This window comes from Balearica regulorum, chromosome 1, assembly GCF_011004875.1.
Source record: "Balearica regulorum gibbericeps isolate bBalReg1 chromosome 1, bBalReg1.pri, whole genome shotgun sequence".
NCBI classification, from domain to species: Eukaryota; Metazoa; Chordata; class Aves; order Gruiformes; family Gruidae; genus Balearica; species Balearica regulorum.
Genome location: NC_046184.1, coordinates 123,596,914 through 123,611,795, shown reverse-complemented (window position 1 = coordinate 123,611,795; position 14,882 = coordinate 123,596,914). Strand labels below are relative to the sequence as shown.

Sequence of the window (14,882 nt, the reverse complement as noted above, 5' to 3'; positions counted from 1 at the left end):
CTTCCCAGCAGCGGGTTGTCCCTGAAATGAGATGCCAGAGCATGGCTGGCTGGTTTTAGGGAAAAAAAAAATTTGTAGTAGAGGCCAAGATTCACAGCGCAGATGTGCGAAATGTAGATTCAAGCTCCTCTTCAGCTTTTTAGTTAATACAGATTTGAGCCCAGCTCCCCTCTCCTTCCCCAAGGCTGCTGTGGGTATTGTGGGGAGTCACCTGGTAACCCCAAAGATGTTCTTTTTCAGCATTGCATCCATACACACATATTGCAGCAGGAAGCAGGAACTTGCTTCCCAGGTGAGTGCCCAGACCCTCGCTGCAGAGCAGCCCATGCTGCTCCTTTCTGGCTGCAAATGTTACTGTTTGCTTAGCACGAGTGAGGGATGAAACCACATCCACAGGATGGGCCAGGAGAGGCCCCCGTGATCTGGTGTAAAAGCCAGTGGCCTGGACAGTCTTGGACAGGGTCTCTGTCCTGCACTGGCACCAGACAGTGGGAGGATTTGACCTTGATGGAGCTGCATTCCAGCCCCGGGCTCCTTGTCCCCTTTGCATGGGGTCTGCATGCTGTCTGACTGGGCCGTCAGCAGAGGTTTGAGCTGACAGACGAATGCACTAGCCTGTGCTTTGCTGTGCGCTGCATCTGCTTCAGTCTGCCTACCCTAGAGTGTGCTGTTCCCTTTCAGAAGACGCTCCTGCAGCAGCTGTGAGCTCCTGGGCCTCTGCTCCTGCTGCAGGGCTTGGCCATCACGCAGCAGCTGGGGCTTCAAATCTGGTGCCCACCTTAACTCTCTCCTCTTTCTGCTGCTTTGTTGGCTTTGCTTCCCTACTCTCCCTGTGGGTAAGCAGCTTGTCGGTGGCTATTTCTTGCCAACCGCTGCTGCTGGCCCTTGTCCCTGCTTTGTCCTGCCGTGGACCAGGTGGTGAAGAGTCCCCCAGTGTTACTCCTGCAGGTAGCCTGCAGCCAGCCGAGCCCTGCTGGGGTGCAGCTGCTGAGCACCTTCTCCCTCGGGCTGCATTTGGGCATCGTGAGGTGCTGAGCACTGTCCATGGTCTCAGTCCACAGGCAGGTGTCTGTTAGGAAACCGTCCCCACTCAGACCCATCCAGCATCAAAAAAAAATACGCAGTTTTCACCTAGATCAGCTCTGTGATGGCAGCGTGCTGCTGGGTGGCACACATGTGTGTGCGTGCACTGCTGTGGGGACACGGCTCAGGGTGGGAGGGAAAAACAGGGTGGCAGCTGCTGGTGTGAAGGGGCTGCAGGGCTGCAACGTGCCGCACACAAACCCAGGCCAGCACGGTGTACGGAGAAACAGGCAATGGGCTGTTCTTCGGTCTGTTGTGCCTTGCCAAGGAAGCTGGGTCAAGGCCTGGGTAGTTTTATGTACACCCAGCAGAATAAAGCTGGATATTTGGCAGAGACCGCTGAGGGGAATTGGGGTCCAAAATCAGTCTTTGGGGTGAGATGAGTTTATTTCTGAAGGACAGGAGCCATTTTGACAGCCTGGAGGTGCCATCACTGGTGGCAGCCCTCCTTGCTGAGATACACGGGGAGGACATTGTGGGTGGCACCACAGCAACTCTTCTTTCCCAGGGGTTTCTTGAGGTGGCGTGGGTCTTCTCCGGCTGGGGTGGGACCAGCGGCAGGCAGCGCAACTGGGGTACGGCACAGCAGCCTGCAGGGGTGGGCAGGCTGCTGGGGGGGGCTGTGACATGGGGCAGAGGGCCAGCAACAACGTGCAACATGCAGCACCCAGGCTGGGCAGGTACTGACGGCCCTAGGCTGGGATGAAATGGGGGCCCTGGGCCCTGGGCAGGGGTGAGGGGTGAGGGGTAGCCCCAGGGAAGACCCCTCCCTAAGGTACCTATTGTGCCCTCAGGGCCCTGGAGCTTAATGCCTGGGCAAAGTATGGGGGCCTGAGCCTTGGTCCAGATAAAAACGAAGCCCCTGCCTACAGAAGAAAAGCTGTGCTGCCTTCCGAGTGAGGGAAAGGCTCTTAACTCCTTGCTCTTGAAGTTTTGATTGACTCCTCAGCTGCTTCTACATCTCCTGTAAGCAGCAATATTGCAGCTGCACCGAGCACTCTTTCTGGTGGTGGTGTGGGCTGTGCTGAAGTTGCAAGCGCCAGTACAGCCATGCTGCTCTGTCCTGTCTGCTCGCAGCACAGCAGTCCCACCGCAGCGGACTCCTCCCTGCCCCAAACCTACGCCTTCCGGAGCTGTGCGTGCAGTGGTGCAGTTGGCTGGGTGACCACCCTACACGCATCCTGGATCCCATGAGGCACAGCCAACAACAGGAGCCCCAGCAAGAAACGCTGAGGCAGCTGCTTCAAAGGTCACCCCAGCGATTATGTGCGCAGGAAAGGCTCGACGTACGACACAGCTGCTGCTGTGAGAAGAGGGGAAGTATGCACCGAACCGCAGCAGCTGTGGCTGCTGTTACAGAAGCTCAGGAAACCAAAGCCTGAGGTGGGCGGAGGGGCTCAGGCGCTCTGCGGTGCAGGGACCTCACCCCCCTGCACTAGTCCCATGAATGCAAGCAGCTCTTTGAGATAAAAAAACAATGGAGCGAAGATGTTCAGCCACCGGAGTCGGGCAAACAGCTCTGCCTCTTCGCTGCTCTATGGAGGGCAGCGTTTGGCTGGCAGCATCCGGACTTGCGAGAATTGGATCCCGCTAACCCAGTGCTGGTGTCTAATGGCGTGGAGGTGTCCCAAAAGCTGCACATCCTTGGCTGTCTTGTCATCCATCAGTGAAAATGGGCCCCACTGAGGCCCATGATGGTGCTCACAGGTAGGCAGCTAAAGTGGGTGAGACGAGACCTCTTTCACATTCAGCTAGGTGAGATGAGTCCCACCAGCTGTTTTTAGCCAACCTTTCAAAAGAAAGGGAATATTTTAACCTGCAGCTGTACCACTGCAAGAAGTGGTCCCCAGAGATCATTTAAAATCATATCAGTGTGTATCAGAGATAGGAGCTGGGTTCGGATCCTTAACCCACTGTCACATGAAATGCCCCTGGCCATGAAGAAGTGGGTTGTTAGAAGCAATCTTGCATCGAGTCTGTGCAGGCTTGCCCTGCAAAGCGGGCTTCTCCTCACTGCCAGCTTGTGAAGCTGTGCCAAGGCTTACTTATCCAGCGCATACTGCCGGAGCAGAGGGGGCTCCTCTGGTCAGGGCTGAATTCTCCAAATTCTTTTGGTGGAAGATCAGATATAAACATCCATTCATCTTTTTTTTTTTTTTTTTTTTTTCAGTGGCAGCATAGCTCTTCTGCTTTCTGGGCTTGGCTCCACCACTATTTTGACCTCTGGTTTCTCTAAGTTCCCAGAGGTTAAAAAGGGCAGGACAGGTCATGAGGAAGAGCCCTTGGTGGCACCAAAATTAACAGCACAGAGCTACAGTAGCAAGGTCTGTAGCCTCTGAGTCTGCTTCCAGCCTGGCAGCCACAGCAGCTTCCCAGCCCTGAGCATCTGCAGTGTGCTCAACTCTCAGCATTAACCAGACATGAGTCATGCTCTGAAAAATGTTGAGGTGTGGTTTAAAGCCCAAGTTTGTTTCTTTTAAGAATAAATGCGAGTTTCCTTTATGTACCCTCTGATATTTAAGTTTTTCTACCTAAGAAGAATAGAAACTTCTTACCAGGCCACTTTCTCACATTGTCATGCCCTTTCAGGACCAAAGGTTATCAGGAAATGAATCAGGAGTTGCAAGAGCCAGCAGAAGTTCACAGGAGGTGCTGAGCTTGGTGCTCCTGCAGCGCTCTGCTGCAGCCACTCGCAGGGCGATGCTCCCTGACCGGCTGGCTGCCTGCAGCGGGAGACTTTCCCAGAAACTGTGACCTCAGTGTGCCTCCCATCCCCAGCCTCCCCAACCTCCCCCCCACCGCCCCGTGCATATGCTGACATGTTCTTATCTTCTCTGTGCTGTGGTCTGGAGGTGTGTAAGGCTCCTGCCCACAGATGATGCACAAAAATATACTGCTCTAAGCCTTGGAGCTGCTGCTGCTGGCTGGGGAGGAGGTCCAGGTGTGCCAGCACAGGGTGGCTGGTGAGGCTGTGGGTAGAAGGGCTCATGGGGCAGGACATGGGCTGTTTCAGCCATCCCTACCTCCAGCTGTGGTAGAAAAAGCCGGAGTGGGCCTGGGCTCCATCTCCAGGCCAGCTGCAACCACTGAGCTATGTATGTGGGATGCTGATGGCAAGGCTGCTGTCAGAAGCTCCTGTGGGAGCTAATAATACCTGCGCTGGTCTACGGCGACTCTGCCCATTGCAGCAGCTCTCTGAGAGGTGTTCCCTGCCAGCCTTCCTCCAGCTAAGCCTGGTGCTTCTGCTGGAGCCTGCCTCGGCACATCACGGCTGCTGATTTTACAACAGGCACCTACTGCCACCGTCCCCGTCCCCCCCAAAAGTGGCTGCTGAGGTACGTACAGCTCCCAGTTTAGCAAGTGCCCCCAAACCCTCAACCTACCAGTCCCCCCCCCCATTGTACCTAGCAGAGGTTCCCAGTGACCTCCTTAGGGGATGTGTTTTGACCTGACCTTCTGGGGGAAGTAGCTCTGCTTGTCACAAAAAACACTTCCCAGGGCTCAGGGGTCCTTCATGTCCTGTCCCCACCGGTCCCTTACTGTGCATGTGGAAGAAGAGCAGTGAGGCACAGGAGAGCCCCAGAGTCTGAGCAGAAATCTAGTGCCTTGGTGCAGGTCAGCCACTCCTTGTTTCTGATGAACAAATTTACTATTGCTTTGAAAGCAAACAGCAGTTCTAGTCTCTGGGGAGATGCTGACTGATCACACGCCAAATTGTCCCCGGAGTCCCACATACATACCCTCTTTGCCCACTGCCTCCACTCCTTGTCATACAACATGTGTGCACCTGAGGAGAGACAAGATTTCTGGTACCACCATATGGGTTCTGGTAAATGTTGGGGAAAAAGGAGCTGTGAATAGTGTTCCCCCCCTCCTCCCCGCCAATTTTCTGCATAGCCGAAAGGCCAGTGATCTGCTTTCTGCAATCAGACAGGTTGGGGCTTCCTGGTATTCCCATGGGAACTGGGACCTTCGGGGAAAGAGCAGCTGCCCCAGCTCACCAGCTGGTGCCACTTCTGTCCCCACAAGGTTTCCAACAACTTCAGCCCTGTCACGGAGACTGCAACACCCCTGTGTGTGGCTTTGCAAATCTCTTTCCTCCTCTGTGCAAAGCAGCATGGTGCAAAGCGCAGAAGTGCAAAGCTGGGGGGTTGGTACAACAAGGTGGCGGGGAAAGGTATCCTTCAGCTAAAATCAGTGCTATATGCGTCACCCCCTTCCCTCCAGCCTGCCCCCCCAGCACCAGCCTGCTTACACACTGTTTAGACAGACACAAATTTCCCGAGGTGCCAGCCAGATGCCTTAAGACTGAGGGAAAGGCAAAACAAAATAAACCCAATGTAGCTGGGTGCTTCAATTTGCAGGAAGAGCTGAGCAGTAGCAGGCTGGTTCCCAGCTGAATCTTTCCTGCCATATCAAGCATAAATTCATCAGGTATTCCATTTCCTGAAAAAAAAAAAAGCAGAATAATTCACTTAGAAATAAAGAGTAGAGCTATTTTTCCCTCTGACATGGTGAATGCAATTACCTAAGGCATGGGAGGCTGAGATAACTCACTTGTTCAACCCCCACCCTCCAAAGAAACCATCATCATTCTGTCAGAAAAGGCTTTAAAAACCAATTCACATCCTGAATGCTAAAACATCACCACATACAGAACCTGTCCTTATGATTTCCACGCACCAGCTGCAGCATCACAAGCAAAACACACTCACAGGCAGGGCAGAGTTCATTATTATTTGGGCCATATACACCATGCAAGCTCCCTGTGTTTGCTGACCCTTCTCCCAGTGCTGTTGGCATCTCCTTTTCCGTCAGGAGCAATTCCCAGCAAAGCAAAGCATCTTGTTAACAGTGTGTGAGCCACGCTGGGGCTGGGAAAGTGTGCACGGGGGAAGAGAGTCTCAAGCTGTGCTGGTTTGGAGAGCTCTATGAAGGGAAACCATAAGGCTGTGCTTGCCCCCAAATCTAATCACATTTAGGCTGCACCTTCCGCTCCCACCATTTCTGCCATTATATAATGGGGAGTGGAGTAATGACATTCAGCAATGCTGTTTGAATGGCAGTGGTCCAATTCTGGACTGGTTTATTGGGTTTTTTTTTTAATGGGGGGGGGGGGGGGGAGAGTAGGTGGGGGGACAGTAGGTTGGCAGAGGGGAGAAAGCATCAGTTAGGTTTGTCTGCAATCCCTGTTATGCTTTAGGAGCTTTAGAGGACAGGCACAATTCTTCCATCTCTGCTAATCCTCCTCTGATACAGAGGATTTTCCTGCCATTAAATGATAGCTTGTGAGAAAAAAATGCCAACTTTTCGGAGACTGACTCGTATGGCTAATGGCAGCCTCATGAGCAGGAGGGAGGACACAGCCACTGCCTGGCTAGGTAAGCAACATATCTAGATTATTTCTGTTGGGAATTTTAGTTTTGACTGTTTGATGCTAAGCTGGGTACGCTCCTCTGTACCAGCACTTATTGCCTGGGGAGATGGCCAGTCTCTTACTGTTGGTGATCTTTTCCCACCTCAGATGATCGGAACCTGCCCTCAGCACGGCTGGTGGGAAGGATGTGGATGAGCTTGTGGAAAGGAGTAGCATAAAGCTGCAGGATTCCCTGAGAAGGTCAGTGGTGGAAGAAAGATACTCACCAGGAAGATGTTGGGGACTTCTTCAGTTTGAAAGCATGTGGGAGAGGAGCTTTTTCCTTCATTTTCCTTTCTAAACATAGGCCTTATTGTAGGAAGATGATGCAGGGAAATGACAGAGGATGAAACCTGTCTCTGCTCTTCCTGTGTGCTTTTAGATCCCTCAAGTTCACTTGCCAGACCTGAAATGCCACTAGTGAATAATCAAGGTAATGTTTGCCATCATTTTAAATGGTGAGTATACTCTTATTCTGCATTACCCAGTAGTGGATTAGACAGATGGTTTGGAAAGGTGTAGGTTAAATACTCAATTATTGCAATCATTGTCTCTCTACCCTTCTCAAAACTCTGCAAACATTTTTGGTCTCTCACTATTCCTTTCAAATACTGAATTACCGTAGCATTTAAAAGAGCAAAAGAGATCATGCCTAGGTGGAATTTTGTTTATTCCTTAATCTCACTAATATTTTTGACCTTCTGCTGTATTTCACCCTTTTTCTTAAACACACATCTCGTTTGAGCACCTTCTGTGTCAATGAGTTGGAATCGTCTTCCAGCTGCTGCCCTGCCTGCTCCCACAGTGTAAAAAGCAAAGAACATCCTTTTGGGGGAAGGGGAAAGAGTAAGGAAGGAGAGGTGGGAATGTTTCATGCTATGTTGGTCAGAAGAGATCTGGCCAACAGCAGAGATCTGATCTCCTGTGCTCTGAGCACTAGCTCTACTGAAGGTTTGATGGGGTACAGATGGACAATTTTTTCTCACTTCCTTTGCAAGAGAAAGAGGAAGAATTGCCACAAAGACTGCGGTGCTAAGGGGCTCCTCCGAGTGAGCTCCTATTGCCAGGGGATTTTTTTCTAGTTGGATGGTCCTCAAGTGTTTGTTTTGCATGTACTCCACAATGCAAAGAGATGGACTTGTAAATAGAGATCTTAGAAGTGTGCTGTGAAATGCCACTAGCAGAGGACTTGGCACTAAAAAACCCCTGTGTATAAGGAGAACAGGTTGGATATGGCTTGGGTACAGACATTTCCTTTATCAAGTGATTAGAGAACAAGCAGGGAGGGGAAGGAGGGGATTTAGTTATCAGCGTGCTAATTCCTACGCTGCACACAGTGTACACAGCTGCTGGGGGAGGTCTGCTCTGAAGGCCAGGGATGTAACTGAGCTTGGGCTAGCTGTAGCTAAACATCGAACTTGCTTGGGACAGTTTCACATATAGGACAGCCTATGCACACGTGCCCCTCTGGATGTCACCCTGAGCCCACGCAAGGCTCCTGTTCCAGCAGCAACACTTCCATCCATCGTTTCCAGACAGCCACCTGCAGTCAGACATTTGGGAACAGGCAAATCCTTAATCCATCTGGCCCTTGGTTTATGTAACTGCATAACAAAAACAACATATACCCCTGTCTGTCCCTGGGCAGCCTGCACAAAGAAAGAGCAATCCGGGGACAAATCCGTTGTCCCCCCTCTCGTCCTTAAGCTCCTCACCTGTTGTCTACTCAGGGCCCTGGCTGAAGGGGACTTTCCTTTAGCTCTGGCTGTTAGATAAGGGCTTGGGTAAAAGGAGAAGAACATACAAGCAAACAAAATGAAAACCTGTCTAAAATCCTGTCCACCTCTCAGAGTCCTTCATTATCATTTATCCTTGAAGCGATGCTGTTTTGCTAATTCTCTAGTCACAATAGTGTGGCCAGGCTTGATGGGACCTGAATTTTGATACAGAGGCCACAGCTGAAGTCCTTCTGGGATGCTCCCTCCACATGCCTAAATCCCTCTTCTACATGCAATGACCAGGTTCGTTCAAACAGAACCAGGCTGGGCAGCTCCTGGGTTGAATGGGGACCTGCCCAGCAACTGGTTTTGCAAGTCTCCTGCTTGAAGAAGCCACAGGCAGTGCAACTCATAAATACAGAATCGTGCACGTTGCCTTTGAAAAGGATGGAGAAAGGGCAGAGCAATTGCAGTTTGAACTGTAGTTTGGTCTGTACATTGAAGCCTTAGGCGCTGCAAAAATAAAAGCTTGATGTTTGCTGAAGCTGATGCTTCATGGCATATCACCTCACAAGTCTGTCTTAATAAAAATGTGCATTGGGAACACAGCTGTAGTGGGCAATCGCTGTGCTGCAAACTGGTGGGGAGAGGCAGCCTGGCTGCTGGGAGCTTCCCTCTCCAGTCAGTCAGCAGGAGCGTGGGGGAAAGCCTGTTCCTTGTCTTTCAGCCCTTGGGGCTACCAAGCATGCAGCAGCAGAGACGTGATCCCAGCAATGCGGTAGTAAAGGTGGCTGTTGGTAAAGATGGTATCTCATGTCTTGTTGAAAAAAAAAAAATACAAAAGGCTTGTGCTTGTGTGGGAGCCAATAAACTGCAGCAGAAAAGCCAGTCAGTAGCAATACCACCTACATGGAGAGTTCGCTGGTATGGCTGCTCATTTTGTTAAGCAGCAAGTAGGGTGTGCCTGTAAGAGCAATTACAAAATGAGCTCTGCCTTCAGTTCTTCCTCTCTAATGAGTTTATTTCGCAGATGTCTGGTTGACTGGATGCTTTTTCCCTACAAAAATACCTGTCCATGGAGACTGATGTTTCCTGTTCTTTTCATTCTTCTCTGATTTGTCTTCAAGAGCTTTTACCTTCTCTTCCTCATTGTACATCCACCTGTGTGGGCCTAACTTGAAAAGAAACTGCAATAGCCACACACCTCCCATGTCAGGCTGATAAAAGGACAAAGCAGCTGCTCCCATCAAGAGTAAGACATTATCACAACTGTCTTGAGAATTGGCAAAACAGTAAAAACTGTGCTGGAGGTGCAGAGGAGCTTATCTATGGTGAGATCATGAAAAAAGCAGTTGACCAATATCTCTTGCTTTGTTTTTCCTTGTGCCTTTCTACCAAAACATAGTGGGAATGTGTTTTTAAACACTGTGCTGCATCCTTAGTAGCTGATAGTTCCCCTTGCAGTGCTGCACCAGCTCGTGGCTCTGGTGGAGAAATGTTAGATTGAATGAACAAAGAAAAGGCAGAAGAAAAGGCATGAATTTGACGTGTCCCAAGCAACTAACTGATCTCCCCAGCCCACTGCCAGACTAGCATACGCTGCCCTCCCCTCTTCCCCACCCAAAAATACTGCAACCCATCCACAGCTGCTGGCCTTCAAAGCCTATCTCTGCCTACCTCCCGGCCAAACCATGGCCTAATCATGGCCAAACCATGTGTCAGCTCCCAGAGAAACCCATCACAGACACATTCAGAAACAGTTCAGTCTAGGTGATTCCCCCTCTTGGGGACAGAAATTAATCAGAGATTACATGCTTTTTACATATATATATATATGCACCCTACCCCACCCCCCCACCCCCCCCCCCTTCTCAGAGAGTTTAAAAACCCCAGCAGAAGAGTTTTAGGAACGTTTCATGAGAGCTCACTGGTGTACGAGTAGCGGGTGGCTATTAGCCCAGCTAGAAGGGAGGCAAAGACAGTGTAATTTCTTTTTCCTGTTGTGATTAATATATTTGCTAAAAATGCATCCTGATTCTCTCCTCCCACGGCTCTTTGGGGACGGCGTGTTCCTCTCTGACAGTGATCCTTTGGGTCCCCCACGTCCATGCAGTGTGGGCCTGCGTGCGGTCCTGCCCTGCCAACTGCGTGTGCACGCAGGAGCGGAGCTGCTCCGTCCTCTGCGATCGTGCCGGTCTGGGGCAGATCCCTAGTGAGTTCCCCTGTGAAGCCTCCTCTATCAACCTGGACAAAAACAGCATCAAGTTCCTCTCCGAGAGGGCCTTCGGGACCTTGCCTTCCCTCAAATCCCTGTCGCTCAACCACAACAATATTTCCTTTATCACCCCGGGGGCTTTCAAGGGGCTGCCCAGCCTGACCGAGCTGAAGATGGCCCACAATGAGTACATTCGTTATCTCCACACGCGGACTTTCACTGCTCTCAGACGGCTGGTCAAGCTGGACCTGGCAGACTGCAATCTTTTCAACATCCCGGACAGGATCTTCATCGAGCTGCCTGCTCTACAGGAGCTCTTCTGCTTCCAGAACAACTTCCGGAGGATCCCAGGTGCCATCAGGGGCATGGAGAACCTGACCCACGTTTACCTGGAAAGAAACAGGATCGAAGCGGTAGCCTATAACTCCCTGCAGGGCCTGACCAAGCTGAAATACCTGAATCTGCAGGACAACAGGATAAATGTTGTTCATGAGCGAGCTTTTCAGGGCTGCCAGAAGATGGAGTACCTGTACCTGAATGACAATTTGATCAGCGAGCTTCCAGAAAACTCCTTTGATGGCCTGAGGTGCCTGAAGATGCTCAACCTTGGGGGGAATTTCCTCAGGAATGTTTCCAACACCTGGTTCAGGGACCTGGGGGAGTTGGAGGTCCTCTACCTGGACCGCAACAGGATCAACTACATTGAGGAAGGGGCTTTTGAAAACCTCACCAGCCTGGTTGCGTTGCACTTGAACAGCAACAACCTGACGACCCTACCCTTTTCTGTCTTCCAGCCGGTGTACTTCCTGGGGCGGCTGTACCTCTTCCGCAACCCCTGGGAGTGCGACTGCCGCATTGAGTGGCTGAAGGAGTGGATGGAGAATTACAGGCTTGTCAGGGATATTCCCTGTGCCTCCCCCTCCTCAGTAGCCGGGATTGACCTGATGGATGTGCTCTATGAGAGATCGCCAGAAGGTTACTGTCTTGACCCAGTGGAGCTGAATGTCACGTCCGAAGTCCCGACCCCAAGTGAAGAGCCTTGGTCTACCACGGAGAGCAAGTTCAACAGCCTTATCTCTAAACTCTTGCTCCAGATGGGCCTTCCTGAAGAGGTGGCAAACACCACTGAAGTCTCTGGTAACACCACACAGCTGGAAGGACTGACTGATGGGGTTTCTTCTGGGGTGGGGGAAGACAGTATTGAAGCTGCCTCCTCTTTTTGCTTCCCAGCACTTTTTACAGTGGTTGTTTTGCATATCAAATAGTCCAAGGGCTGGCTGGAGCATGGGTCCTCCTTAAGCATTTAGTCCCTGTACCTACCTAGTCATTAGGGAAAAGTTTGTATCATGGGCCTTTGTATCATCTGGCTCCAAACTCTCCTGGGCAGGTTGGTTGGATCTGGCTCCAGATTCCCCTAGGAGCTGGTGGGATCTGGTTCAAGGCCAGGTCCCACTCCAGGTGAGAAACCTTCCCTGTGGGGTCTCAGAGCCTCCCAGACACTCGCAGAGCTGTGTGGAAGATGAGCAATGAAAGAATAGCAGTAAGGTTGAGTTTTGCTTAGAGCCGTGCAATGTGCCCTGCTGGGAGCAAAGGGAGAGGGGTCTGTATGGATGGCGGTGTGGCGGTGTTTACTCCATTGGGCCAACTCCGGTTGACCCAACCATCGACTTTATGAGAGCAAGACGAAGCAGCAAAACCAGCCCTCCTCTTCGTGTCCTGACAGACACCCACACCTACAGTGGGTGTTGCTGAACGCTGGCGAGCTATTCCTGATTTCCACCAGCATGTGTGGGGGGAGCAGGTCTGTCCTGGGCAGCATCCAGGGATGCAGCACTAGCCCTCCTGAACAGGAGGACAGCATCTGGGGAGGGCGCCTGCCCCAGGCAGCTCCGGGATGGGCCGTAGTATTTTGGCCATGACTATGGACAGGATTTTGATCCTTTCCCCCCCAGCTATCCTGGCAGAGGTGCAGGAGAACCAGATGGACCTGTGTTTGTCAAAACATTCTTCTTTGAGGCAAAGCTATTTAAGCCTAACAGCTTACTTATTAATGTCGTTTCAATGTGTTTTTATTTTTCAATGAACATATTGTTTCAAGAAATATATTGGTTTTATTTGTAGATTATTTCATGGCATGACAGCAGGGGCAGAATGTGGTGATGCCAAATGCAACCCAGGTCCTACTAAATATTTTGTATTATTTCCACCAATAATGTGTACCACATAGTGTGTCGTCTTATGTCGTACTAACCAACTACGCTGTCATTTTCTTTTATATGGCATCTTACATGTTTTATCTTTAAAATCTTCAATGAAAGCTGCTAATATGACCATAAAGAATTATAATTTTTTTCTATATCAGAGCACATTAATAAAATAAAATGTTATTTTGCTCACAAAAATAAATTAACTGCTCAACCCCCTGCCCCCGTTATTTTTCAGATCCTTGACTTACTCTGGTGGGGTTTTTGTGGGCTACTCAAATGGGTTCACGTGAACGTCCATTTTATGGTCTAGAGCAAATGACAAACTATTTATTGCAGCATAAAGAATAGACACTTTAACTTAGAACATGACTCTGCTTACATTTGTGTTAAGTAGCAATGCTTTAAAAAAATAAATGACTATGTAGAAATACACTTCTGTGATATTTTAACTATATTATATCATTATACATGGCCTATCATACTATGATGTACATGTTCATATGAAATGATACAACATATAAAATCCGTTATCATTGCTAAAATGTCATGAAACAGGAATAAAAATGGACATGATTTAAAGAAACCTTTCAAACATTTTCCTAAACGTTTTTTTCCCCCAACCTCTGCCTTTTCACGAGCAATTCAACACCAACGTGATCTCCACCCCTGCCCTGGCTGGGTGCCCACGGGTGCTGGAGCAGCAGGGGCAGAGTGGGAGCCGCCCTGGCTCAGGCTTTGCTAAGGCGGTGGTTCAGTATGGACAACGCATTGGCTAAAAACAGCTGAGAATGGCTGTCCTTGCCTCTGCCACTTCCCCCAGTCATGCACTGGTGAGTACCCAAAAATTTACGCAAAGGACAGGCCTGCTGAAGACGGACTTGGGGCATAGAACATCTCAAAAATGGTGGGTAATGTACAAATTCATGCACAAAGACCTTTTCTTAGCAGCTCCTGTGCTCTCTTCCATCTGCGATTGTCTGGGAGAACTTGGGAAATAAATAAACTTTTTCAAAAAAGGCTCAACGCTTCAGCAAAGGTGCCTGTTTTGGGTCTGTTCACACCAGCCGGGCCTGACCATCCATGAGCGAGAATCAATGCCCTCGGCCTCAAGCAGTGCTGGCACCCCAGCACGTCTGTGACCAACCCCACGGACGGTCCCACAGCCTGTAGGGTGAACAGCCCTGGGGAAAGCCGACATCAGCTCATGTGCGAAATGACTGCACGCTCCAGATCTACCCGAGCAGCTGCTGCGTGAAACAGGGAAGCTGTTTTTTTTTTTTTTTTGCCTGCACGTTTTGCCAGCAGAAAAGGCGGCATCTCCAGCAGCTTCAAGACAAATGTCTTGGGGCAGCCTGCTTTGGTCCTCAGCGCTCTGTCCAAAGAGCTCTACTGTTTTCTAATGAGCACCAGCAATTTCTAGAGGAAAGCTGAGAACAGGGAAAACCAAACCCTCCCTGTTGCGATGGCTCCTCAGCTATCTGTAGCTCAACCACAGTTTTTTCCCCAGGGAAGAAAGACGCCAGATGGTTTGATAAATGCCTATTTGACCTGTTCTATGAACTAAATTCAATGAGTTTGGATTTCCAGGCTATTTATGAATCCATTAATCTTCTTAAGTGCTAAATTCATCTGTGTATTATAAAAGGCTGTTTTTCAAACCTAGTCCAGTGCAATGCTGTAGAGGCATATTATGTTAAGGATGCCTTTACAGGAGCAGTATTTCATCCTGTCAGGGAAGGTTTATCAATAGGCTTGGCACAGATGGTAGGACATTGGGCACAAATGGTTGTATTTCACTTCCTCTAAGTACAGATGCCTCATGAGTGAATTTGTTTTTATAACCCACGTTTTCATTTTCTACGCTGAAATACTTTCAAGCTGAAGATCGTCTTACTGTGCAATTGTTGAGTGTGGCTTTCAAGTTAAGTAGTGCTTCAAAGATGCTTCTGTTTTGTCTGCAAGAATGGCAGATCTGAATGTGAAGCATCTTAAAATGTAGATTTTAGTGGAGATTGCACTGTCAGGTGATGGACAGCAGGGCCAGAGACCTTGAGCATCGATGATTTAAATGTGTCTTGTAGTCAAATACCCTAACTGCTTGCTCCAGAAAGCTTTCCCTGTGCTGCTGTAATACAGCTGTGGCTGCCTAGAAAGTGTGTGGCTGACATCATGGGCTTTCAGCTTCCCCACAGTAACGAGGACGGACTTCATGCTCTCCTGCTCCAAAATAGTGCTCTTCCCTC

The 14,882-nt window shown here is 49.9% G+C and overlaps 1 protein-coding gene across 5 annotated transcripts; it reads left to right on the top strand.

Moving 5' to 3' along the window:
- Positions 1-1,770: 1,770 nt before the first annotated feature.
- On the top strand, positions 1,771-13,539 carry NYX (nyctalopin). 5 transcript variants are annotated; one of them, XM_075773993.1, is made up of 5 exons: positions 1,771-2,790; positions 6,287-6,464; positions 6,608-6,700; positions 6,882-6,957; positions 10,301-13,539. In XM_075773993.1, the coding sequence occupies exons 4-5, from the start codon at positions 6,936-6,938 to the stop codon at positions 11,695-11,697; spliced, it is 1,419 nt and encodes a 472-aa protein (XP_075630108.1). In that variant the 5' UTR covers positions 1,771-2,790; positions 6,287-6,464; positions 6,608-6,700; positions 6,882-6,935; the 3' UTR covers positions 11,698-13,539. The 5 variants fall into 5 exon arrangements, 4 of the variants coding, with proteins under 4 accessions (XP_075630108.1, XP_075630102.1, XP_010301695.1 ...); XM_075773987.1 differs by having other exon boundaries at positions 6,807-6,932; XM_010303393.2 differs by lacking the exon at positions 6,287-6,464.
- The last annotated feature ends 1,343 nt before the right edge of the window (positions 13,540-14,882 follow it).